Source organism: Gymnoscopelus braueri (genome assembly GCF_963280865.1).
Source record: "Gymnoscopelus braueri genome assembly, chromosome: 11".
Lineage (NCBI taxonomy): Eukaryota > Metazoa > Chordata > Actinopteri > Myctophiformes > Myctophidae > Gymnoscopelus > Gymnoscopelus braueri.
In genome coordinates, this window is record NC_137613.1 from 22127944 (window position 1) to 22155478 (window position 27535).

Below are 27535 nucleotides of genomic sequence, written 5' to 3' on the forward strand. Positions count from 1 at the left end.
TCACTGCAGCTTATCTCTACCTATCATTGAACTATCATTTGAAAAAGTTATTTAATGCTTTGTGATTAAATGTTCCAGCGTGTCCTCTTGTTTGCTACCTCTATGAGCTCTTGCATGTGGCTCCAAAAAAGCAATTTATTTCAGAAAAACAGAAAACAATAACCTATACATAACTTCTCAGTGACACTTGTTTCAGTCAAAACATTAAAGACCATGTTAACTTTCAGTACATAAAAAAGAAAAGAATGATAGGGGCCTTTGCAAAGTAAAATTTACCATTATGTCCACATGAGTTAAGCCTATATTTAAACTCAGTGATAGAAACATGTCTGAAAACAAGAAACCATAACAAAAAACGGATTTTCGACGCAGTGCCTTTTATCCGCTGAAAATCTGATATTTGCGGCACGGCCGTACAATGAAATACGCGTTAGCTTAGGCATTCAAAATGTGACAAAATGAAGTTGACAACTCAAGTTCAGGAGTTAAGACCACCCTCTACATCTCTCAGACACCTGTTTGCAATAACCACAGCATAAATACCTGTCTTCCCCCCCACCCCCCACCCATACCATTCTACCCAGTCCCTGTCGCAATACCCTTCACTCTCTACCCAGTCCTTCTCGCTCTCTATACCTCACTCTCTCCCCCATTCCTCTCACCCTCATCCCTCTCTCTAGGAACACAGGTGGAGGCCGAAAGGAGCCGCAGTGACTGCCCACAACAGAGACTTCACCCCCACCCTAAGTCTCGTACTTCCCTTGGTTCCTCACCTCACCTACATTTGCATTCCATTCACATATCAGTAAATCATTTAAATCATCCGTAGAGGTGTGAACTTTTACTAGTGAACAACATGATGCCTAATTTATGCTCTGTCGTGCAACAAAGTATAAATCAGGCTTAAGACATCCACCAAAAACTTGTATTTAGGTGTTGTGCTAAACAGAGCTGGTTCTGATACTACCGTTGCTATAGGCTATGTCATTAGTGAAGCAACTGTAGAAAGCAGTATTTTTATGCTAAAAGTTACACATATTTGAACATCTTTCCTATGGCGCTCAGAGCCTTAACAAAAGAAAAGTAAAGGACTTTAATGACTGTCGGCAATGCACATCAGCATATTCTCTTTTTAATGAAAAGAACATGATAAAGAACCCAGTGCAGAGAAGAGGGATTCCCATGCAGTGGACACAGCCTTGGAAACTGTTTACTAGGTGTTCGCCACTGTTCTGTCTGTCCATCCTCATTGATGGATGATGAGGGGGACAATGCTGGATTTGCGTCGTGCTGGACACCGGTCCAGGCGGTCCACGGCCACACTCTCAAATGCCCTTCGTATCAACGGATGCTCCTCCAGAACCTCATTGAAGCTGTCCACGCTCAGGGAGTACAGGCGGCAGTAGGTTTCTGCTTTCACACTGGCTGTTCGCCTTCCTTGGGTTAGCAGGCATATCTCTGTACCACAGAGAGAAGACAGTCATTGTATGGAAGGAGATCTACCGTATACATGGTATACAGAGCAATCTGCCAGGGGAATCTTAATAGTTTAGGCTCAACTGACCTATGTACATAGGACTTATATAGTATATGTAGTGAATGAAGACTTTGAAGGAATTGAATTAACATGTTTTGTGAGGTCACAGTCACATTGATCTTTGACCTTTGACCACCTACTAATGTCGAAGTGGATGTTTGTGCCAAATGTGATGACATTCCCTCAAAGGGTTCTTGAGATACCGTTATCATGTTTACAACGTTGGTACAATTGTACGAACGGACGGACAACATGGAAACATAATGCCTCCAGTTACGGCTGTTGTTGGAGGCGGACTACTTACCCCCAAAGTAGGATCCATCGCTGAGCTTTAGATCCACTGCTCCACGCGTCACGACAGTCACACAGCCATGTTGGATAAAGTACATTTTACGGCCCAGGGTTCCTTCTCGTATGATTATATCCAAAGGTTGAAAGACTTCAAACTGCAGCTTGGTGAGAATCACTGTCACAAAATGAGGGTCGGTGTTGGCAAACAGTGGCATGTTGGCCACCAGCCCACGGCAGTTGAAGCTGACTATCTCCTAATGATGAGAAAGGGAAGACAGGATGCATTTAGAAGCAATGTCAGGTTAGAAATCTTCATCCATCCAGAAAATGTTGGCTTAACACTGTACCACCACTGTCTTCTACTGCTGGCCAGTGAACAGCTATATAGCAGTAAGCATGTCATCTTTACAAACCATATACATAAAGGTATTCACACACACACACACACACACACGCACGCACGTACGCACGCGCACACACACACACACACACACACACACACACACACACACACACACACACACACACACACACACACACACACACACACACACACACACACACACACACACACACACACACACACACACACACAGCTGGTCTAGTCTGGTCTTTAAAGGTTTTAAGTTAAAACAGACACAGGTCTGCTTCCCTAACACCTAAGCTAATGACACATCACCTGTACTGTCTTATCTCACCTGGCCAGGGTTTGCCTCTGATGTAGCAAGTTTTACCCAGCGTCTTTACAATCAAGCCAAGCAAGAGCTAGGAAACTAAATGAAACTTCTGCTGTACATGAGTTTTGGCTAATGTTTTGTTTGAAAAGCTAGCAGTGTGATATTACAGCTTGAAAATTACACAAGTGGCAGAACAGTTATAAATCAAATCAAATGATCTTTATTTTGTTCTGTCAACCAAGAAAACAAATGACAATGCGAGATGGTGGTCTTTCACCCCAACTAGACTGTATCTAATGGAGACAAGGCATTCGTCTGTCATTTTATAACGTGTGCAGCATAATGTAACCACTAGAATGAGAGTGGTGTGTGTGTGTGTGTGTGTGTGTGTGTGTGTGTGTGTGTGTGTGTGTGTGTGTGTGTGTGTGTGTGTGTGTGTGTGTGTGTGTGTGTGTGTGTGTGTGTGTGTGTGTGTGTGCAACCCGATCTCCAGAGATTACCGTAACATTGCACGGAACGAGTGCACTTCATTCCGTGGATAGCCGCCTCGGAACTCCAGAATTGCGTGCATATGTACGGCGCTCCCTTTGTGACAAAACCATTTCGGAGGCGCGCAGTCACAGGCGAACTGTCACCCCGTGAAGGACCACCGAGGGAGCTAAGGCGACCGAGTTGCCGTCCTGAACGGTGGGACGTTCGCCTGTGCCTACTCAGCGCCGTTTGAGTTATGTACCGATAGGCACAGAATCGTAATTTTTTTTGTGGGGACTGCTCTGCTTCCGGGTTTTCCCGGGTTGCGACTGGTTACGCCCACCGTGGGACTCGCCGTACATATGCACGCAATTCGGGAGTTCCGAGGCGGCTATCCACGGAATGAAGTGCACTCGTTCCGTGCAATGTTACGGTAATCTCTGGAGATCAGGCTGGTGTGTGCAACCCGATCTCTAGTGTGTGTGTGTGTGTGTGTGTGTGTGTGTGTGTGTGTGTGTGTGTGTGTGTGTGTGTGTGTGTGTGTGTGTGTGTGTGTGTGTGTGCGTGCGTGTGTGCGTGCGTGTGAGTGTGCATGTGTGCGTGCAAGTGTGCGTGCGTGCATGCGTGCGTGCGTGACATTTGAAACCATAGCTTTGAAGGGTAAAAGACCTCTTTCAGTGGGTCGCTGAGCTCTCCAAGGATACTGTCCTCATCAAACATTTTGCCTTGGAAGCGGTGCTCATAGTAGTCATGAATCCTCTGTCTCATGTCAGCTGGCAGCTTGTGGAATGACATGTACTGCTCCACCTGCTTATACTGAAAACAATTGTGTGAAACACATGGTTAATGCTTAATTTATAGTTGCGCACTGGTGATCTATATGTAAGTATAATTAAGGCTTAACTGACTTATGTACTGTACAGTGTGTATTAACAAAATATGCAATTTCAGATTAATAAAACAGTGCTCACTTTCTGATAACCAATAACTTAGATTACTTTCAGTTCTTTAGAAAATGCTAAACTTTGTTTTCAAGGTCAGGTGTTCTGCAGCAATGTCTGGCAGGGGAATTGTAATTGGTCCAGTCTGTTGGTTTGTGTGTAAGTGGGTTTGTTCGTTAGCAAGATAACTTTGAGAACGTATGGGCAGATTATTATGAAACTTGGAGAGAATGCTTTGCAGGCTCCCCCCAAAGAGATGATTAACTTTTTGTCATGATCAAAGGCGTCCAAGTGTGCTACTCAAAGACAGAGAGACTTAGAAATGATATAGCAGGGATCTAACCCGTACTTTATGGCTCCCACATTGCTGCTCTATCTCCTGTACCATTGGTGCTGGCAGGGTTGATGTTGGTGTGGACAGGGTTTGCACCCCGTGTGCATGTGTTTAATTAACTCTTGTATAACACACATGGTGTCAACATGTAGCATGTGTTAACAAATTAATTTGTAATGGGCATTAGGGAGCAGTGAGAATGGCCTTACCTTGACCAAAACAAGGTAAGGCCATTTGCCTATATCCCTGTTGTAAAGGGTCAAACCAAGTCAATCCTGCGCATAAGGCACAAACACAACAGACCTATACGATTAAAGCTATAATGCAAAAAACATAAACCCTGGGCCTTTAGCACATTTTAGCCCATGTGACATTGCTGGTAAGGTACAGTACTGTTAAAGCAACTGAACTGGTAAAGCAGCATGTATAGGTCCAAATGTTTGGAATATGTACCTGGATCATTGTTGTGTCATTCATTGGCATATTTTATGGTATTTGATTGATGTATGTTTTGTTACCTCTGCTTACGAAACGGGTCAAAAGGAATGGCAAAAATCCATGAAATATGGTGGCAATGATCAGAAGTGACATTGAAAGGGTTGAAAAGGTCAAAGGTCAAGGTCATAAGGGCAAGGTCAACAATGTTATTTTTTATTCTGAAACTACAGGAAGCATCCCTCGTGTATCAGCAGCAAACTTCGATGCAATTCTGTTAGTTGCTATGAAACCTAGTACAGAATGAATACCTTATCCTGATACTGACGACGTGATGCATCCAAGGATTGGACCAGGGTTGTAGCATGGCCAAGGAACATGGCATAACAGGTGGCCCCCACAATCATACTAACTATGGTTACCCAAACATCACTCAATCCTTCTGGGGCTTGGGCACCGTATCCTATGCACAGCATGTGGCTCATGGCCATGAACAGGGCATAGGAATACTGGATGTGCCATGTGGAGTTCTGAAAAACACAAGTAAAAGAAGGGAAGTGAGATGACTGGCAGAAAAAAGGAAAGAGATGAACATGTGAGATCGAAAGGAAGGTAAAATTATTGATTCAAAATGTAAAATGACAAAAAGAGTTAGATAAAAGAGTTAGATAAAAATGGAGAACATTTTTGAGGAAAAATAAAGATTAAATATTAAGTACGGTCTCACTGAATGAAAAGCACTTGGTTTTCTTGGCAACTGGGAATAAGAGAGATCCTCACATAATTCAACCTCTCGTGTGTCCAGGCTTCAGGTTCATAGTGATGTCACTGACACCCTACTCACCACCATGTTGTTCTTTGCGACCCAGCAGTCTGGAGGGAAGTCCTGCAGCATGGGTACCATGAAGGCCATACATCCATCCCAGTGACACAGCAGCAGCATCATGCCAATCAGGTTGACTATACGCACCACGGCACTGGCCAGGTCATAGGTCATATGGAAAATCTGACCGAGACATGCAGGACAAATGAGACGTCAGTCTGGGATTAAGTCGAGTGGCAAATTACTTTGCTTGTTTAGAATAATCAATCCTATGCACTCTCTAAATCTCTATTTTCATCTCCCTCCCTCCTCCCCATCTGTCATTCTTCCTCTTTCTGTGTGAGTATAGTGTATGTGCTTGTGCTGTAATCGTCCTGTGCTGTGCTTTGCACTGCAATCTGCGATGTCTTTTATTTATTGTTTGTTACATAACAAATCACTATTCTGCCATCAAGTTCAATACGGCCATTCTTTACTATAATCTTAATCTACTCCAATCAAACTCCTCAATACATCTCCTCCCCACTAGTGGAAATAGAGGATAATAATGACATTATTCTTAGGTTATTCTTTTGGATTACTGTGATTTGTAATGATTTTTGTAAGGTGCAATTCATTTTGTACTGTAATGTAACATTTTATTTGTACTGCAATTTAAATGCTGTCCTTGGCAATGATTATTTACCAGTTTTCCATTATAATTAAAACATAATAACTTTTTCTCTCTCTCTCCATTCTCTATCTCTCTCTCTCCATTATCTCTCTCTCCATTCTCTCTCTCTCTCTCTCTCTCTCTCTCTCTCTCTCTCCATTCTCTCTCTCTCCATTCTCCATTCTCCATTCTCTCTCTCTCTCCATTCTCTCTCTCTCCATTCTCTCTCTCCATTCTCTCTCTCTCCATTCTCTCTCTCTCTCTCTCTCTCTCTCTCTCTCTCTCTCTCTCTCTCTCTCTCTCTCTCTCTCTCTCTCTCTCTCTCTCTCTCTCTCTCTCTCTCTCCTCTGTGTGTGTGTGTGTGTGTGTGTGTGTGTGTGTGTGTGTGTGTGTGTGTGTGTGTGTGTGTGTGTGTGTGTGTGTGTGTGTGTGTGTGTGTGTGTGTGTGTGTGTGGGGGGGGTGTGTGTGTGTGTGTGTGTGTGTGTGTGTGTGTGTGTGTGTGTGTGTCTCTCTCTCTATGTGTCTGTTATAAATGTATTGACAGAGTCTAGTTACAGTCCCTGCAGTCTGGCTGCTGAGCCTCTGTTACACTGCTGCACCTCCCCATCTCCCCTTCGCCCTGCTCACCTCCTCCCATTGGTGGATGTAGCGGATGAGACGGGAGAGTCGCAGGAGCCGCAGCAGGCTGAGGATCTTGGTGAAGCGCACGATGCGGAGGGCGCGGGCCGTGCGGTACACGTCGGTGGCATCCAGCCGAGACTCAAGGTCCACAATGAGGAAGATGTAGTCGACGGGGATGGAGGAGATGAAGTCTACCAGGAACCAGGTGCGCAGGTATTCCCGGCGGATCAACTTGGGGTCCAGGATGATGTGGCTGCTGTCCTCCTCGAGGACGCCCGTACGGAAGTTGAACACCAGGTCCATCAGGAAAAGTGTGTCGGAGATGACATTGAAGGAGATCCACGGCAGGGTGTTCTGGTCCTCAAAGAAGGTGATGCCCCACGGCAGGATTATCAGGTTGCACATCATCAGCAGGAGCATCACTAAGTCCCAGTAGAACCTACACAGCACAGGGGTTGGAGGTTGGCAGGGGCATCATTTGGGGTCCCAGGGGATGGCAATTGCCACCCCCTAGCGCTTGTGTCGTACCTCAAATTCAGTTATTCTATGCATATTTTCTCCACCCCTGAAAAATTTTCTTGCAAATGAATCTGATTTTAGATCGGCACTGAGTGCATCTCAGTCCTCTGCATCCATCTACAGTACAGTACATGTACATCGCGTCGCGTGCTCTTGTCTGCAACCGTACTGGACTCAGAGTGGTGGTAGGCAACTATGAAGTCACAGACAGAGAGGCAGTCACATATTTAGGTTGCATATTATATATACAGCAAATTATCGAGAGAGAACACGGCATTAAAAGTCACAGCAAAAGTAAATCAAAAAGTTACATTTCTTGAGTCTCGGCTCAGGTAGATCAAAGAGCCCTGAAAATACTATCATCAGCACCAGTACAATGTCATTTTGACTATGCCTGCACTTCCTGGTATTCTAGCACCCCAAATATCCTCAAACAAAGCTGCAGACCACTCAAAACAAAATGATTAGATTAATCCTTAAACTACATCCCAGAACTCATCTTCTCTCTGCCCAAGCCTAAAGTGGCTTCGAGTCGAGGAGAGTTTCTCACATGAAAATGTGTATGGTTCACAGGATTGGGAACAATGACCCAAGTAGCTAGTCAACTATTTTGTGAAGGTCAGGGACACCCATAGGTATAACACCAGATGGAGCTCTACAGACTTTGTACCATGCCAATTTAACAGCTGTAAGGGCAAGAGCACATTCTTATACTCAGCAGCAGTCATGTGAAATGGGCTCCTAAAAGTCTTAAATCCATGGTCTCAAAGGACAATTTTAAATCTTCACACAAAAGATGGCTGAGTGATAGCAGGACCTATTCATAACTATATGCCCTAATTGTAACATCATCTAGAATAGATATATCACTTTTACTGTATATTACTGTTGTGTATTGTACCATCTATGAAAGGACCACAATGTGTTTATCCTTTTGACTATTGTATGCACGTGTTTTTTTACTTGCACATACAAATATGTCAATAAAGAAGTCAATCAATCAATACATTCATTAATCACTTTCAACCTGATGCCCCTTATTTATTTATTTACTTACTTACTTACTTACTTACTTACTTACTTACTTACTTACTTACTTACTTACTTACTTACTTACTTACTTACTTACTTACTTACGTATACTTACTTACTTACTTACTTACTTATTCATTTATTTATTTCAGTCTGACCAAAAGCAGATACTGTAGATGGATCCCTTCCATCCACCCAGCAAATCAAACCCTGCCTTTGCGTTGAAAGTGCTATGGGTAAATGTACCACGACTTGTGAAGTAAATACCAAGAATTAGGGGAATTTCCTAGATAGCTATCAGCTCAGTAGAGGTTGAAACAAGACAGATCCTAGAACTTGTTTAATTCTCTTTAACCAGTGTGTGTGTGTGTGTGTGTGTGTGTGTGTGTGTGTGTGTGTGTGTGTGTGTGTGTGTGTGTGTGTGTGTGTGTGTGTGTGTGTGTGTGTGTGTGTGTGTGTGTGTGTGTGTGTGTGTGTGTGTGTGTGTGTGTGTGTGTGTGTGTGTGTGTGTGTGTGTGTGTGTGTGTGTGCGTGTGTGTGTGTGTGTGTGTGTGTGTGTGTGTGTGTGTCACAGTCTGTCTATCTGTGTGGACATATTCTGTCAACACAATAGTGTCACAACCACACACAATAGAGTCATGAAACTTTACAGGTATAGTAGTTGAGCTTTGAGAATGAGATCACAATGAAAGCCATGGTGTCCGTGGTTCTGAACTCTTAGGTTGTGTGCATGTGCACTGTCGTGCCCAATGTTTGCTGTGCAGGCAGGCAGTCATGTATTGTAGTGTCATTTAGTTCCCCCCTTGTCTGTTTTAACTAATCAAACGACATTAAATGATGCATTTAATTAATGGTAGGATAAGTGAGATTTTTCGGTTAAAACAAAATGTGTTTTGTTAAAAGGTTAAAGCTCTATATTCTGATATTGTTTGCTCAGTAACAGGAGTCACCCTGTCTCTCCAGGTCTTTTATAAAATGTCAGCCAATCAGGAGAGAGTACCCATTTATCAGCTTAATCTTTAGTGTTCCAGTTCAAGTTCCCAGTGTTGTTGATATTATGTATTTTTGACTGTCTGACTATCTGTGTGGACATATTCTGTCAACACGATAGTGTCACAACCACGCACAATGGAGTCATGAAACTTTACAGGTAAGCCAAGTTCAAAGATAGGTGTGGTCTGAGCATGGGTGCATGAAGTAGGTGGAGTAGGATGTAGGGAAGGGGACATCACAGCTGATGAGATCCCATCACAAGATATAGTCTGTAGTTCTTTTTTTCTTTCTTTTTTTTTAAAGTATTATTTTGGTGAGACAGAAAAGAGAGTACATATTGAAGATGACTGTTTTGTTCCCATTACTATTATCAATTTGTGTGTAATATATAATTGTTATACCATTAGCAAGCATGTGAATCCCACTTAACTGCTTTATTATTGCAAGTAGTGGCCTCCGGGTAGTATGCAAGTCTAGCACCTGGTTTCAAAACGTAATCACTTAAGCCCTTTAAAAAACAAAATCTAAAATAGCTTAACTACAAGCTGACAACATGTGTTGCGAGATGTTGTGAACTTGTAGATCTGCAATTCTTTTACAATTTGGGGAAAATGTGTTAAATATTTTTGCCTATAATGACATGCACAAAATAGGACTGCCAGAGTTAAAGTGCTTAATAGGCTGAATCAAGAGTGCAAAATAGAAACCCAGGTCTTCATACTAGAGCCACACTATAACAGCACTTCATCATTTTCTGTAATACGTGACAATAGAAAGATACCAAGTGCATGTCTGTGATTCCTTTCCAACTGTTGTCACCCACATCATTTTAAGGCACTTTTGGGTTACTACTGAATTCCGCTTGTTTTATTGAGTGACTTCTCCAATGGGCATACGTATATATTATTCACTGTTGGTCAAGCACTGCCCAATTATTTAAGGGTGAAGTAAACAGGAATGAACGGCATATAATCATTGGACATTACACTATTAAGTAACCAAGTAAACAAGCTCTTAAGAGTCCATCCAATCAGAAGTCCAGTGTGTTGTCCAACCAACAACCCATTTCCAAATGACCCTAACCCTGTCGCTGTTACCAGAGGAACTCTTGTCATTAAAAATGTAGACCCCTTAAGTCCTGGTGTCCCAAGCTAGAGTGTGTCAGAAAGACCAGAGATTACTGCCACAGCCACAACACCTGATGTATATTGGAATAGATACAGGCTCTAGAGTTTTCTGAAATATAACATATAGTTAGTTATACATACATACGTATAGTAATACATAGAGGTTAAAATGGTAGCGTTCAAAAGGCCCAGTCAAAATTGCTCCCACGTTTATTGGCAAGCAACATTTCCATCCTATAAGGATCTTCATGAAGTTGTTCACAGTCTCTAATGTCTGGATATAGATAGACACCATAGGTACCCTGGTTCAGGTTGAGAGAAATGACTGCAAAGCAGAAGGCCCGCAACATTCCAGGTTAAATAAAAGTCTTAAGGTCAACAATGTCATGAAAGTAAGGAAATAGCCAGCACACAATGAATGCCCTTTTCACATAGTTTTATATTTACCTCTCATGGACAGAGACAACGGACGCGTTTCAACCTAATAGATCTTCCTCAGCGTTGTGACAACGCCTATTACAGTAGGTTGAAACGTGTCCGTGAAAAGGACATGTGCTGGCTATTTCCTTACTACCCTGGTTCAGGTTGCCTTATAGACTCAAACATTACAGTCACTTGAGGGATTCCCTGTCTCTCTCTGTGTCAGTTTCTCTCTCTCCTTCTGTGTTACACGGGGACACCATATGAACAAGCTTTTCTTCGAATTACCCGTCAACGTTCAGTGGAATACAAAACATTCTGCTCTAATATCTTGTCAGTACAACAAAAGACAAACTGTGCAAACTCTATCCCTACCAAAGGTTATAAGCAGGATTGTGGTACAGAACATGCTATTGCTGTTTACCCCCTTTTCTCTCCAATGTAATTGTTGTCCCAATTAATTCCTCCCCACACACATTTGTGTATTGCTACTGCTATTGTATCCTACTGGCTCAACCGGCCTACTGGGAGGACATAGAGCCTCCGTCCTACTCCTCCAGCCCAACGCTCCCTGCTGACAGGTGCTGCCCCGGCCCTTAGGAGAAGGCCTACTATACGTGCAGTGATAAATATGAAGCCCGGCTTCCCTCCCCCAAACACGGGCCAATTGTGTTAGTATAGAGTAGATGCCCGACAAGGCCGGATGCATCGCGGTGGATTCGAATCCCCAGCCTCCGCAGTGGTAATCAGGCACTTTACCACTGCGCCGCCCGAGCGCCCATCATACTGTATTATTCTGATGATACAGCTCTAATATCTCTGTTAAGTAACTCAGGCAACCCTGAGCTGCACCAACATGGTGTGGACAAAGTGGTTGAATAGAGGGATGTAATTGTTTGAAGCAGGCCCCAAAATTACATGAGCGCTGTCCGTGGTGCTGAACTCTTAGGTTGCGTGCATGTGTGCACTGCGACAATTCGACAAGTCGTGCACAATGTTTGCTGCGCAGGCAGGCAGTCATGTATTGTAGTGTCATTTAGTTCCCCTTTGTCTGTTTTAACTAATCAATATATCTAAATAGCATTTAATTTAAGGTAGGTTAAGGGATATTTTTGGGTTAAAACAAAATGTGTTTTGTTAAAAGGTTAAAGCTCTATATTCTGATATCATTGCTAGAGTGTTTGCTCAATCTCTACAGCTCTTTAATAAACAGAAGATTTCAGCCAATCAGGAGAGAGTACCCATTTATCAACTTCATTTTTAGTGTTCCAGTTCCAATTTTGTCTGCTCATTTCTTTGTGTCATCACTTCCAATTGCACTTGTTTAATCTGTATCCTGTCTGAGTTCTCTATCCTGATTGGATCAATTTTGTATCCTGACTGGAAAATGCATTTCTGTTTAGTATAGAGATGGAGAGACATGGAGACTCCACTCTATAGCAATGAGTACTATCATAATATAGAGCTACTTAACACTTATTTTAACCAAAGAAAGTAACTTACCCTACCTTTAACTTGTATAGCCTCCGTGTTTTGCGATGAAGTCTCAAATGCTTTGAATTTTTGTAAGAAAAATCTAGTAAGTCTTGTAAGCCCCACAGTTACAGGCATGTGTTTGTTGTAAATAAATGTAACTTCAAGCTTTAATGTGTTTTTTTAGCACAACAGTATAGTGCTTTTCTGAACCTGGCTTGTCCACCGTGCATGACTGTACAGTAGTGGTGGTGGTACCAATGGTGGAACAAATTAAAGCCGGGACCTGATTCAGAGCGCATGATCCCCCCCACCTTCACCCCCAGTATGCTGTATAGGGGCAGCAAAGTGGATGGGGTGAAGGGTGGGCAGGCGCCCAGAGGGCGCCCAGCAGCGCTAGAATGTGGGCGCCAGAGCCGTATAAGAGAGTTATGACGCTAGCGTTGACTCCCATTGTAAGAATGGAATGCGGAAGTACTCTGTCTCAATGAGATAGTTCCAATGTTTGGAACTATAGCCCATAGCAGCCTGCTTTGCGGCGAGATCAAAGCGTGACGTTACTCTCTCTTCTACACTCTGGTCGGAGCTGCAGCCAGGCCCGGCGTCACGGGGGGCGATGCCCCCTCAACCGGACCATCTTACCCCCTCCGTCAAGACTGCCAGTTAAAAAAACAAACCTTTTGGACTTTTTATTTAATAGCGTTTCGGCGTCAAGCCTTCCTCAGCGTGTTAAGAAAGTGGTCAGTGGTGTTGTGTGAACCAGGAGGGACTGATAGACAGACAGACATGACAAGGACTTCAGCTGCTGTAAATAATATTTTTTGGATCTCACATTTTGCAGAAAAGGCCTTTTTTTTGCATAGCCATGCACATTTTTGCCAGACCCATAGAGAGGGAGTTATGACACGCTTAGATCTCGCCGCTATGGGCTATTGTTCCAAATTGGAACTTCTTCATTGAGATAGAACGAGCATTTCCGCATTCCATTCTTACAATGGGAGTCGACGATAGTGTCGTCACTCTCATATTAGATCAAGCTGGTTTTTGCCAGCTGATATAAAAGTGAAGGGCACGCGATTATTTCACAAAGAAGCGCCTATTGTTTAACAATGCTTGTTAGACTACAGTCCCCAGACAAAATAAACGGTCACAAAGTCAACCTTTAAAATTTTGATATTAAGCATTACAGTATTTCCTGGCAAACCCATTGTTACAAGCCACTAAAGACAGCGGGGTGCCATTGCATACAGTGCAGAACAGCAAGGCATTTTAATAAAGATTAGCAAAAACATGCTTTTTCCTCTCATCCACTTAAAAGAGAACTCAATAAAAGGAAAAGTAGGCCTGCAGTAATCTCCACCTCAGCTGTCTCTGTATTTATGATATAATAAAGTAAGATTATGGGGGTGCAATAATCCCTACATGGATTTATCCCTTCTTTCCGGTATAGGCCTAGGCCTGAAAAAGTTTAAATTTGATGCCATCTATTATTAGAAGCTGAGCCAACTAGATCTAAGAAATCTTCCATAAACTGTGTTGCCAAAAGAGATGAGTGTTCTGATAAATCCTCCTAAAAGCAAAGTAAAGCAAGCAATTATTGGGCACAAAAATGTAACACAAAGGGGCTGTCATGAAATGCTGGGTTCAATGTATTTCTTTGCTATTGCTTTAGAGGGTGAGAGACATGCAGGCACCAAGGGTACTGCTAATCCTGATGATCTAGTCCTCTATATTGTACACTCACTCACTCACTCACTGTATCACTAATCAAATCCTTTCATCGCCTTATCATGTTCTTTATGAGCATGACAACAGCTGCTACTCTTGGAACCATCTGAGCTGACTAGAGTTATCATTTGCTAACTGTTCCACTGATTGTTGGAGTAGGACTGGATCTCTTTTGTGCTAGGTTTATGGAGAGTTAACTCACCGGGCCCTGGCACTAACACTAACACTGGATAATCTCATTAACCACCCACCTCTAGCATTGTCATCCACTTGTTTCTTACTGCTGTCAGTAGGCTATATGAGATCGTGGTGCAAAGGAAAGTTTCTTCACAAACCAACTGATGAATAGGGAGCAGGGGTTAGTCAAATCTCTTGGTTACCTGAAATCACTATATGGGTGGATAATCCATACTCCAAATGACTTAACCCGAGCCTGCTCCATTTCTACTCCCTTTTGGCTCCCAAACAGGCGCAATGAGAATTTGTTAACTCCTGGCTGCAGCATGGCGCCAAACTGTCTCTGGAAGAATGTGGACCGGTCGTCTGGGATCTCTTCTTCCTCCGCCGGTGGCAGATAACTACCCACAGCAGCCTCACTGCCGTTAACCCCGGCATTGGTGCTGGTTATGTCCGATTCGACCGACGACAGCACCCCGTCGGGGTCTGCCGCCGTGTATTCTTCGTTGTGCGTCTGGACCAAGTTCAACAGCGTCTTGGTCACATCCCCGCCTGCCTTCTGCGAGGCCTGGGATCCAGACCTGCTCCATCCCGTGAAGCGGAGGTTGCTCCAGTTACGTTTATTGCCAGGACTCCCCTTCGCCCCTTTCTGTCTGTCTGTATTTCTTGGGGGACTGTCACTGGCCATTTGGAGATAATATAGCCTGCCTGGCTTGCACCTTTGGCGGAGCAAAGCGACAGTAGTATAGCTATACTTTCCAGTTCAACTTGATTGAGGCTATATTGATTACTGGTAGGCTATTGCATTTAGGCTATATGCTCCTCAGGATTAGTGCAAAATACATTCCATGTTGTCCGGCTCCAATATTCCAAAAGTTCCAACTTCATCCATGCGTTAAATACAATAAAGTAAAATATCTAAAGACAAATCCTTTAAATCCGTTTTCTTCCAGTTAAAGTAAGTTTGCCAAGTAGAGGCTCTCTCGTTGCTGAGACACAGAGGGATAGCCTATCTCTGCGCTCTCGTTGCGCGGCGCCGGACTGAGCGTCTCCAGATGGATCACGCGACCCATGAGAGCAGATAAATTGACAGAGGACTCAGAAGGATAATCGGCTTGTTGGCATGATAACTGCATCCACTCACCTCTCGCCACCATTACTCAACTGGGGGATTCCCTCGTCTTTAAAGCCACACTCTCGTCTACTCTCGAAGATTGCTGTGCGCAGGTCAGATTGCACTGGCCACTTGGCTGCTATTAGGCCCATGCAGGGAAACGAGAACAACACCTGCAGGTGTGGCAATGGTCTTAATGAAGTCTAAATTCATCATTGTGTGTTCTATGACTTTTATTTACAAATTAAAACAATGTCGCTAAAATATAAAATATTAATACAACTAAAATGATGTGCAGCTGGCTGTATAAGCAATATAGCCTTAGTTACTCTAAGCCATAGTGTGTGTGTGTGTGTGTGTGTGTGTGTGTGTGTGTGTGTGTGCGTGTGCGCGCGTGCATGTGCGTGCATGCGTGCAAAACCATGGGATTTATTTACTTTCCGTATATGCATGGACTACATGCTTATCAACAACAACAACAACAACAACGTTTTTGTGACCACCACTATGTGTGTGAGTGTGTGTGTGTGTGTGTGTGTGTGTGTGTGTGTGTGTGTGTGTGTGTGTGTGTGTGTGTGTGTGTGTGCAGTGTGTCCCAAGTGTTGTTATATTAATTGACCCTATAATTGACCCAAACGGTCAGGTTTCAGTATTGACCTAGAGACCTGAAGTGCAGGTGTCGTCTTCCTTTGTAGCTACAACAACAATGAGCAACACTACAACAACTGGTTCATTTGAGACGGTAAATTGATGAGTTTGCCTTAGGTCACCATTAGTGTGAGTTTATAATTGCCAATTCTAGTCTAATGCTGCAAGGTGATTTGCCAAAATGTATTTTTTTTTGCCAATTAAACACATTTGTTTAGAAAAAAAAGAAAGAAAAATAGGCCTGAATGTTTTCACACATATTTTTTAAGGGTGTTCCTCATGGGTCCATATAAGGTCCAGACTGTTCCTACTTAAATGACTTTGTCAAACCTTTAAATGGCAGTCATTTTCATCTCTGGATTTCTATGTAGGCCTATTTCACACCCTCTGCCTTGGCCTTTTTTGTACTGTGCCTTGTACCTTTATACTTTATGTAGGCCTACATGTGTTACTGTTATTTATTTTATTTTATTCTTATTATTTGTTCAATGCAACTGCAACATATAGAACTCATATTTTGTTCTCTAAAACACTTTTAATCCTATAACAAATGAGTCAAGTAAAAAATTGTTAGCCTTAGCCTTAAATAGGTATACTTTGCACCTTTCTACCTGTTTTGTACCTCTGTTTTTGTATCTCTGTTCTGTTTTCCTTGTGTAATGTAATGTAATCTATTGTCGCTTGTTTTTGTGTTTTTGATGAAAATTATCATTGCTAAGTCTGGTGTATTTACATTGATAGTTATTGTTCATTAATATACCTACGGTGTCCCGTCTGAATAAACACATAAATTAAAGTAAAGAATCTTGCACAAGATGATATCCCACACTCCTTTATACCTGGTGTAAACTTGATGTGACAATTGCCCGACTTCATCATACAAGAACAAGAGCGTCGCACAAAAGTAGTGAAAATCACAGATCTACAAGCTCACAAAGCTATATGTGATGCAATGCGTTGTGACCTTGTAGATCGGCTAGTTTCACTATAACATGTTTAAAATAATAATAATAATAAAAAAGGAACGGTATTGGACATACAAGGTATAAAATCCATTTACACATAGAAAGCCATCATTCCTCACTTCTCTTTTTCCCAAGACGGTCTAATTTTTCAGGTTCCCCATGTGGTCAGACTGAGTTCCTTTTTTAAAGTGAAAGATGTCCCCCCGCCCCCCCCCCCTCATATAAAAACCTTCCCACAAGTTTACTTCAGACCATTATGGCTTAATGGTGCAGAAAATGCCACTGCTTAATGATTAAGCAGTGCAGTTAGTTACCTGACACTTAAATTGGTGGTGTGTTACAGTCTTCAAAGAGCAACAATTCACCTCAGCTTTGCTATTGTCAGTGTCCTGAATTGGATCTTAGCTGCTACATTTATTATGCATTTATGGTTGCATTTAATAGTTTTTAGTCTTTCATAGCGCAAGCTTGTGTTGATAAAACACAACCAAATCTGTTTCTGTTCCTTCAGGAGCTGGGATTGAATGCTTCTTAAATTGATTTGGGACAGTAAAAAGCCAAGGGTTAAGATGAAAACACTTAAACTGGCAAAAACTTACAGAATTATTATTATGAAGCTCAAATACAGACAATAGAAACATGGCTAAATGAGGAGACACAGAAAAATGGAGGTCTATAGAACTGTCTGAATGTAGAGCGATGGAGAAACTCCTCCCATTCCTTATAAAGATCCCACAGCAAAATATAGAAAATGTATGGCTTAGAAGTACATTCATAGTTTGGACCAGAGTCAGGAATGATCTAAAGATTCATAATGAAATGCTGCTATTTTTTCTTTTTTCTTTTTTCTTTTTTCTTTTTTCTTTTTTCTTTTTTCTTTTTTCTTTTTTCTTTTTTCTTTTTCTTTTTTTCTTTTTCTCTTTCTTTTTTATTGATGTACATTTTGCGTAATGTTTTTGCCATGTTTTTTGGTTTAGTTTTGTCTTCTCTATTCTGATGTTGTTTCGTGTTGTTTTGGTAGTCGTCATGACTGCATCAAAATCTGTTTCTGTTCTGCATTGAGTGCACATAGAGAAGTGGGAAAAGGGGAGTAGACCACATCCATGCATGGAGAAGACAGAAAGAGGAGCGTGTGTGTGTGTGTGTGTGTGTGTGTGTGTGTGTGTGTGTGTGTGTGTGTGTGTGTGTGTGTGTGTGTGTGTGTGTGTGTGTGTGTGTGTGTGTGTGTGTGTGTGTGAGAGAGAGAGAGAGAGAGAGAGAGAGAGATGCGTCATTGTCACATCACTGCCACCACAGAGGAATGTTTCTGTACCAGTTGATAATAGTTAATAATAGAGTAGTTATCATTACAAGTTACAATAGGTTAAAGAATGAGAGCACGTTCAACTGATTATTGTATTGTTGCATTGGTACAACTGATTTTAAAATCTTGTGACTGATTTGAATAAAAATAATATTTAAATAAAGCTCAGATGGGCTTGGCTCCCACTGATATTTTAAACCTTTTAACTCAGTGTGCTGGGTCACAGATATTATTTTACTTTGTAATAAATAAATAAAAATGTACTTAAAAGTACAAAAGTATTGGAATCAAAATGTACTTAATGTGTACTAAAAGTAAAAGTACTCGTTATGCAGAAATGTCCCATTTGAAGTATTCAAAATGCATAAGAATCTTTTGAAAATAGCAGATCTACAAGCTCACAATGCGTTGTGATGCGTCGCGTTGTGAGCTTGCACATCGGCAATTTTCAAATAGCCGAAGTATATACCTGTATAGGGCTGAAGTGGTTAATGTATGTTTGTAATAATAATCAAAATGTACTAGTAAATAGAGTTTTCAAGTAATTGTAATGGAGTAAAAGTATAGTATTTGCCTCTGAGATGTAATGGAGTAAAGGCATATACAATGCGTTCCGTTGTGAGCAATTGTCAGCTTGTAGATCGGCTATTCTTGCTGAAGAGATTTGGTGTAGAGGGAAAAGTACCCCTGGGGGACATTGGTCAACTGAAGTATATAGGGTTTAAGTGGTTCAAGTCAAAGAACGCAAGTATATGCCATATTATTTCCTCTTCTTCCAAGGTGACTTCCTCATTTTGGTTTAGGATTTTCCCCTCCCCTTTGGCAAATTTGAAAGTTAGCCTTCAGTATATATGCTCTATAACACCATTAGCAGTCACAGAAGAAGACATCTTTGTCAAATATCCATTTGGCAAAAGGTAGGTACAGAATCAACTGGATACGTCAGTCAGTGCAACAAATATTATTATTATAATAATGTACAAATGATACATATATCCTTCATCAAATAGACTGAAAACCATGAAACATAAATTAAGACAATGAATAAGAATCCTTCTCTTTTAGCATTGAGTGTTCTGTTGAGAGGTGCACTCCCCTCGAGCTGTGTATTGAGGATCTGCTGTTTGAATTTTCTTCATTCTTCCAGATGGCACAGATCAGGTGTATTTTTAGTTTTCATTCTGGTGGATTAACACAACTTATATGACTTACTGCACAGTAAATCATCCATACACTTCTTTTGTTACAGGTCAAATTGTTCTAATCCGCTTTATCCTTTTGCTTTCTAAATAATGAACAAATAAGGATTGGACACAGTCTCAGTGATGGAGAGAAAAAGTGTATCATTGGCAGAAAGCACACCGTCCTCAAATGTTTGGACAGGAACAATATTCCATGCAGCATGGTGAGTGTTATCTATATCTATCTATCTATCTATCTATCTATCTGTCTGTCTGTCTGTCTGTCTGTCTGTCTGTCTGTCTGTCTGTCTGTCTGTCTGTCTGTCTGTCTGTCTGTCTGTCTGTCTGTCTGTCTGTCTGTCTGTCTGTCTGTCTGTCTGTCTGTCTGTCTGTCTGTCTGTCTGTCTGTCTGTCTGTCTGTCTGTCTGTCTTTCTGTCTGTCTGTCTGTCTGTCTGTCTGTCTGTCTATCTATTTTTGATATTTTTTTTGTCTATAATTTCATGCCCAAAATAGGTTTGCCAGGGTTAAAGTGGTTATTGGTTGGCTATAATGTTGTGAATGAATGGGAATGTTTTTCAGGATGAGGTCCCCCACATCGCAGTGCTGGGCTCTGGTGGGGGTGAGAGGGCCATGGTGGGGCTTCTGGGCTCACTCTGCCAGATGGCAAAAGAAGACCTTCTGGATGGGGTGCTATACCTCAGTGGAGTGTCAGGCTCCACATGGTAAGACAATGTCTATATATTTTACTGTGTATAGAGTCAGCTGCACATAAAAAAAGAAAGATAGAAAGAAAGATATACATGTACATTTTCCACCTTTCTCCATATAGGTGCATGGCTGCTCTTTATGAAGAACCAAACTGGTCTACCAACACTGAGCAAGTGAAAAAGAAAGTGTTTGCAAGGCTTGCCAATGGCAGTGTCAGCAAAGCCGAGAAAGTAGATCAGCTGAAGAAATATTTCCACCAAAAGGATCATTTCTCTTTGACAGATGTCTGGGCTGCTCTGGTCCTGCCTGACGTTGTAAAGAGAGTAAGCACAATCGTATGTTTTCAAGCTGAATAGAGATTTGTTTATAGTTCTGCCTCATCAAGCAGAGAGACAGGAAATAGAGGGAAGGCATGCAGTGGATTACAGTTTCTGATGTTACAAGTTTGTCTGCATTGTGAACCACCACATGTCACAGTCCTTACTGTTTGAGGCATCTTTTTTCCAAGTTGCTTGGCACAAAAACATTATAAAAATAATAAAATAATAAAAGGACGCATGTTTCTCCGCAGATAGATGAGCAAATCCTCTCCAGCTATCAACATGGACTCAGCAACAACCCTTATCCTCTTTTCAATGTCATTGACCAAGACAGCAAATATGAAAAGTTAACAACAAAAGGTACTAATGTGCATACTTTGGTATATGCGTGCGTGCGTGCATGTGCATGATGCGAGAGACAGAGATTAATTTAGAATGCAATGTATTTGTAAATGTAAAATGCACGTCTCATCAACGTATCAGTACATGAAACAAGTAGTAGCCTAGTAATGGTTACATAATGGCACACTTGCCTGATATATCGACTAGTTCATGGAAGATTAAAAATGTCAACTTAAAACAACTCCAAGACCAGATCATTTTCATCATTGCATTTGTTAAACAGATTCCTTCTTTGAGCTAAGCCCTCATGAAGCTGGATACTCATTAGCTGGTGCTTTTGTGGAGACCTCCAGCTTTGGTTGCCAGTTCAGTAAGCATACACTAATTAAGAAGCAACCAGAACTGGACATGGCATACATTCAAGGTAAAGCAACCTCTATGACCTATGATATTCTGGACGTTATTGTTTTTATAAATATAAATATAAATGGGAGAAAAAGGAGGAAGACCGATTGTTCTGCGGCTAAACTATTTGGGATTTAATTAATGGCACCGTTGCTACTCTGACCAATCTGATCACTTGGCTTTTAGTAGCCTGTTGTGCACAATATTTAATGTACAAAAATGCTTTACGATAATGTGGTTTTCTAACGTAGTTATCATTGTGTGACAGGACTGTGCGGCAGCGCCCTGGCAGACAGGGAAGTGATACTGAAGGAACTACTCGATTGCCTTCAACGTATGTCAGATCTACTTGCGTGAAATTACTGACAGAACAAAATGTATACAAGTTGAGAGACTTTTAAAGCTAAGTGAGATATTGGTAATATTTTCTTCCAAAATGGATGAATATTTGGACAAGAACTCTGTGTGGGCTAATATTTTCTTTTACTCCAGGCTCTAAAATTAACAAACATATAATACATTTTAACACCCACAACAATATACATATTATATAAAAAAATATATATACACATAATTCAAAGCTGTAACATCATAACCCCAAGCTATGCAAGGTTAATTGAAGCAGGTTATTATAACAATATAACTGACTTGAGGCAGTGAGATCTCAGTGAAGCCTATATGCAAAATCAGTTAACAATATCCACCACAGGCCATCAATAATTCCGATCACCTCTTCTCTATTTATATTGCCTCCCATGTTTCTGAAATGGTTTACAGGACAACATGACAATAATGGTGTTCATGTCATTGTAGACACGACGGACATGAGGGAACAAGGCGGAGTGTGTGTTCTACATCATGTGATGAATCTGCATCTCCACGTGTCAAGTGACAGAGACTGGATCCCTATGGCACATTCCTTGAATGACCTGCTGGAAGGTAAGAGTAGGCCACAGGATTTCGAAGTGGGGTCTGTGGCCCCCAGGGCTCTGCCAAGTGGCACTTTAGGGGTCAATTGGAGGGAGAGGGGGAAAAAAAACCAAAAAAACGTAACAAGTAGCAAGGTTAGATCGGTGTTAAACAGATGTCCAACAGAAATCCTTGCTATACAGAGTGTTTGTTCAGTAACAGGGGTCTCCCAATCTATCCAGCTCTTTAGTAAACAGAAAATACATTTACAGGGTCGGGAAGGGATACCAATTTTATCCAACCAGGAGAGAGAATCACACATATCATTCAGCAGCTTCAATTTTATAGTAGCCCAGTTCCAATGTTGTCCAGTTTCTCTTATTTTTGTGTTTCCTTGCTTCCAATTTCACTTGTTCATCCTGTAGCCTGTATGAGTTCTCTCTCCTGATTGTATACAATTGATATCGCAACCTGAAATGTGTTTTCTCTTTACTAAAAAGCTGGAGAGACAGGCAGACCCTTGTTACTGAATGAGCACTCTATAGAAATGATTACTATCAGAATATAGACACTTGACACTTATTTGAACAAAGAAAGATTACTTACACCCCCTTTATTCATTCACCTTAATCATATTGCACCCATTTACTTTTTCTTTCTACATCTCTTCCAATAGCTTGTGTTATTGTCTCCGCCAGGCCGAAAGGCATGGCGAGAGAGTATGTTTTGCCCCCTGTCCGTCCGTCCGTCCGTCCGTCCGTCCATCCGTCCGTCCGTCCGTCCGTCCGTCCGTGTGTCCCTCATTCTGTCTGTGGACAGCTAATCTCCGGCACCGTTGGCTTGCTCCAGCGAAACTGTGCACACACACTCCCTGGATGCCTCTGCAGAACCTCTTTTCACATGGGCCTTTTATAGTGCCACCAGGAGGCCGATTTGTGCAAAACATATTTTTTGACAGTACTCCTACAGATTTTGTCCAAAAATCCCGCAAATCGGTACACAGTATCTCTATAATCATTAAACAAAACGAGTCTTTAAGATTTTTCATATTCCATCCTGATTGACTAAAATGGCTTCCAAAGTTTGCAGGAGTGCTCCGTTTTGAACAAAATACCTCAAATCATGAACACAGCATGCAATTTCCTTGAAATTTTGCACGCGTATTTCCATTATGCCGAGGAAGAAATGCCACTTGAAATTTTCAAATCAGCCTCATGGTATAACCGGCCGATTCGTGTTTTTACCTATAACTGCACCGATCGGTGTAAAACTTTGTAAGCGCACTCCCTAGAGGTCAAAGAAAAAACCCTTGCCCTGCATTTTTCACATCTGCCTTTTATAGCGCCACCAGGAGGCCGACTTATGTAAAACAATTGTTTTTATATTACTCCTTCCGATTGTATCCAAATTTCACGCAAAGATTGACATCTAAAGTTTGAAGTAGTGGCTTGTTTTGAACAAAATGCTGCAAATCATGAACGCAGCATCCGATTGCGGTCAAACTTTGCACGCACATTCACACTATGTTGAGGAGCAAATTTTAACATTGGCCTGTTATAGCGCCACAAGCAGGTCTAATTTAGCAAAACAATTTTTTTGAACAAAATGCCTCAAATCATGAATGCAGTGTCCGATTGCGTGCAAGGCCTAAGAACAAATGGCACCCTTTTCACATTGGCCATTATAGCGCCACCAGGAGGCCACAATAACCTACCTGACCTGGCGGAGACCTGTGGTCCGAGGAGCACTTTTTCTAGTTTGTCTTCCTACTGTTATTGTACTGGCACTTCTAGTTTACATGATCCTTCTGTCATCACAGATTGTCTTGATCTCTATGGATCTGACACCTGTTCACTATTTGATGCTTGCACAGTGTGGACAGTCTATTGCCCTTCTTCAACTGAGAGTAAGCCTGTGTATTACGTCATTTCACAGGAAAGAAGAATATACAGGGGGAAGAGATGGTGATCAGTGAAAGCCATTGGCTCAATTCAGGGCCAAAGCTGAGAATGCAACTTGCCCTGCAACACGCATTAAATGTTTGCCATTCCTTCTTCCAATGGTTTGAGGAACCGGCAAATGGTAGTAACCACTTTACTCTGCCTGCTATACTGTTCACAACATAGTCAATCAAATGGTCTTTTGGGACACAATCTCAGTATGAATGATTCTGAATTAATTCATCTTAGTACATGCATCACCTTCCCAACGCTGTTAATGGCATTTGTTCTTTACAGAACACTTGAAGGCTTTTGTGAAGGCCATTGAGAAAGTCATGGAGGCGATGATGAAGGAACAGTGGATTTGGGGAACAAATTATAATTTCCTGCACAGCATGACAGGTAATTGTCATGTTCACATACAGTATATGCAGAAACTTGGGTGTCTCACCCGAAATTTGCAAAACAGACACCATTTCTTCAATGTATTTATTTATTTTAAAAATCGCTGAAATTGGAGAGGATATTAGGTTTGCTTTATTCATAGAGGCGGGACAGGAATGAAAATACCCGGATGAAATTGAAGACTAGAGCAGGAGCGCCTGGAGCGGGTACATGTAGCTGCAGAAAATGAAATAACCCTTACTGTTTCTGTTTCTCTTAGATGTGGATGTTGACCAGAGCATTCCGAAAGATTCTACACGACACTTTGAGGATGCTGGTTTGCTTCTGAACTCTCCATACTTTAGTGCCCTGAGGTCTGAGAGAAAAATAGATATCATCATCTCCCTTGACTTCAGTGAAGGTGACCCTATGAAGGTACAATACACCCTCTTAAACCAATAGAATTCATTTCATTAATATTCATGTATACTTTTAAAGAGGTGGTGCCATGGTTTTGCACTTTTTCTGTTTTTCATGTGTCTATGAGGTTGATAGAACTTCATTAAGCCCCCTGGTGGTGTTTTTATGGTGTTTTATGTCTCCTCTGACTATTTTGAGTTTCTACCTGGAGGCTGAAACCTTGAGGGTCAAACGTGTCAATAGAAAAACAGCCCTTTAGTGACATAGTAAAAATATACCCTCCCCCTCATTATCATAACACAACAGGTGTGGGCATGAGGAGGAGGAGGGACTAGGACAGGTGGGTGGTGCTAGGTGGTGGAGGAGGTGCTAAGGTGAGAACCAGGTATACTTAATGAACTGGAGGCGTGTGCACATAAAACATAATTTTAACAATTTCTGTACACTTTTTTGAAAAAAATCTTCCTCCTAGTATAGCCATAATACCTGATGATTATGTTTTAGGGGGGGTAAAATCACTGAAAATCACAGCACCCCGTCTTTAACACTGCGATGACATCTGAAAACTTCATGCTAAGGATGTCTGTAGGTCTTTGTGAATTGTTAAAGTTGGAGTGGATATAGGCTTTACATTATCTTTATTTCAAAATGTGTGTAATGGTACTGTTCTTGTGGCTCAGTGGGTTATCTGTGTATCATGGTCCAAATCTGACACATGAACTGTGTTATAGTAATGTCCTCTCTCTCCCTCCTCTTCCTTGGCTATAAAAGTGCCAGTTGTCTGACTGCATGTTGTCCATCCATCTATCCTTTGTTTAATTGGAGAGTTCCATTTTGTGATTTTCAAACCTGGTTGAAACACACTATTTTGTTTTACAAATGTATACAAGTTATGAAAAAGTTAATCCTGATGAAAGGAGATACAAATCTGAACCAACCATTCGAAGCTGTTTACTATGCCACGTGTCATCATCAGCATTCCTTTCATTCACACAGACGGTGTCAGAGGCAGAAGTCAAGTGCAAGAAACAGAGCATCCTCTTCCCGGCTGTTCAGACCAGCAGTGACGACATTAATACTCCAAATGATTTCTATGTGTTCAAGAACCCTGCTGGGAAAGGCCCCACTGTGATCCATATGCCTTTGTTCAACTTTCAGAACTGTGGTATGTTTTGTGGCGCAAATGGCTTGCATGCCCCTATCTCTGAAAACAAATGCACCCTCTCTGGCTTATGAACAAATCCTCTCAGAAGTCTCAGGAACCTTTTTTCCAACTGTCTGTGCTCTGCTGTCTATTGTCTGTCTTAAAAAAGGAATTCTTCGAAGTATATTTTACTTTCTTTACTAAACAAATTCTGGTCTAACAGTCCTCCAGTCGCCTCAATTGAACGATTCAAGGCTATTTCTCATTGGTACTGTAACCGAAAGAAAGATTTTTTTTCCATACTATAAAGCATATAAATTAGGCTAAAGTATAAATTAGACTTCAATTGCTACATTTGTGTGTTACCAGGCACAAAACTGGACCTTTGGCGAAAGAAATATCACACATTCCAAGGTCCTTACAGCCCAGAGATGATCAGTGAATTGATGGTGAAGGCTGCAGAGAACGTCTCACACAACAAGAAGAACCTGTTGGAGCAGATTGAATCTGTCATCAGAGAGAAACGTGTGTCAGTTAACCTATACTCTTCTGAATAGCATTGGTCATGTCTCCTAAAGGAGACAAAGCTTTCTAGTCTATTCTAGACTGAATCCTGGTCAATGGTGTCAGTGTTTTGTTTTGTGGTCTAATAAGCTCACATTTGTTTGTTTCTTTGTTTGTTTTATCAAAGACTTATAAAATGTTTCTTCTTTGTTTCTGCAAATACATTTAACAAAGTGTTTCCTCTAATATGGATTAAGTCCTCTTTTAATCAACGTACATTATTCATTATTCACTGTAAGGGACCAGAGTTGGTCGGCAAGAGAGTCACCAGGAGCCTTGTGTAGTTTTCTTTAAATGAATTTTGTCTTTTATGTTCCCCCCAAAAAGACACAGCATTAATTCTAGCCCCAAAACAAAAGAGGTACAACAGTACTGAACTTACATCAAAACTGAGCTAACCAAAGTGACACATGAGGGGAACATATATAGTGGGTGATCAGACCACTCTTAACACAAAGGGGAAGACAAAGAATAACATTTAAACAGACTACAAATAGCTACAACATAATCCACTACAACCCTAACTCATATTAAATAAATAAATTACATACAACTGAAATACCGAAATGCATTTCTTCACAATTGTAGTAATACATTTAAACTCATAATAAACCCCTGCCCCTCCCCATTTGCACAGGGGACATGGTGCAGTCCAATTACTAATCAGCTCCATATAAGCACCTGTGAAGCAGTTGGTTATTTCATCGAAACTTCATCACTCCTCTGAACTGATAACTCAAACTCAACAAAACAAAATAAACTTAAATACAAATTAAATAACTCCTGATAAAACAACTTGGTTTTGACAAAATATAACTTAATGTGCTGAAAATAAACATAAACTAAATTAATAAACAAAGAGACAAGTGTCCACCATGTTTTAACAACTTTGTGTGGCTGCTGGTGTGGCCATCACATGTGGCCATCACATTCAC

General features: G+C 41.4%; 2 protein-coding genes across 3 annotated transcripts; one reads left to right on the forward strand and one right to left on the reverse strand.

Annotated features, from left to right (window-relative positions):
- Positions 1-1246: 1246 nt before the first annotated feature.
- hcn3 (hyperpolarization activated cyclic nucleotide-gated potassium channel 3) lies at positions 1247-14604 on the reverse strand (the record flags this gene model as incomplete). The annotated part of the gene is made up of 7 exons (XM_080442579.1): positions 14456-14604; positions 6790-7222; positions 5531-5692; positions 4998-5216; positions 3646-3792; positions 1842-2082; positions 1247-1458 (listed from the first exon to the last, which is right to left on the reverse strand). Exons 1-7 carry the CDS (start codon positions 14578-14580, stop codon positions 1247-1249), a joined length of 1539 nt encoding a protein of 512 aa, XP_080298705.1. The 5' UTR covers positions 14581-14604.
- Positions 14605-19148: 4544 nt separating this feature from the next.
- LOC308094776 (cytosolic phospholipase A2 gamma-like) lies at positions 19149-27450 on the forward strand. Of its 2 annotated transcripts, none has more exons than XM_080441602.1 (14): positions 19149-19199; positions 19348-19443; positions 19588-19687; positions 20044-20186; positions 20294-20495; positions 20744-20852; positions 21118-21258; positions 21508-21573; positions 22053-22178; positions 24084-24230; positions 24386-24490; positions 24753-24907; positions 25889-26057; positions 26406-27450. In XM_080441602.1, exons 2-14 carry the CDS (start codon positions 19430-19432, stop codon positions 26591-26593), a joined length of 1665 nt encoding a protein of 554 aa, XP_080297728.1. In that variant the 5' UTR covers positions 19149-19199; positions 19348-19429; the 3' UTR covers positions 26594-27450. The 2 variants fall into 2 exon arrangements, with proteins under 2 accessions (XP_080297728.1, XP_080297729.1); XM_080441603.1 differs by having other exon boundaries at positions 19162-19199; positions 19369-19443.
- The last annotated feature ends 85 nt before the right edge of the window (positions 27451-27535 follow it).

Coding starts and splice junctions, on each gene's coding strand:
- LOC308094776 (XM_080441602.1), top strand. Junction 20,496..20,743: donor TGCCTGACGTTGTAAAGAGA/GTAAGCACAATC, acceptor GTTTCTCCGCAG/ATAGATGAGCAAATCCTCTC. Junction 21,259..21,507: donor GGACATGGCATACATTCAAG/GTAAAGCAACCT, acceptor ATTGTGTGACAG/GACTGTGCGGCAGCGCCCTG.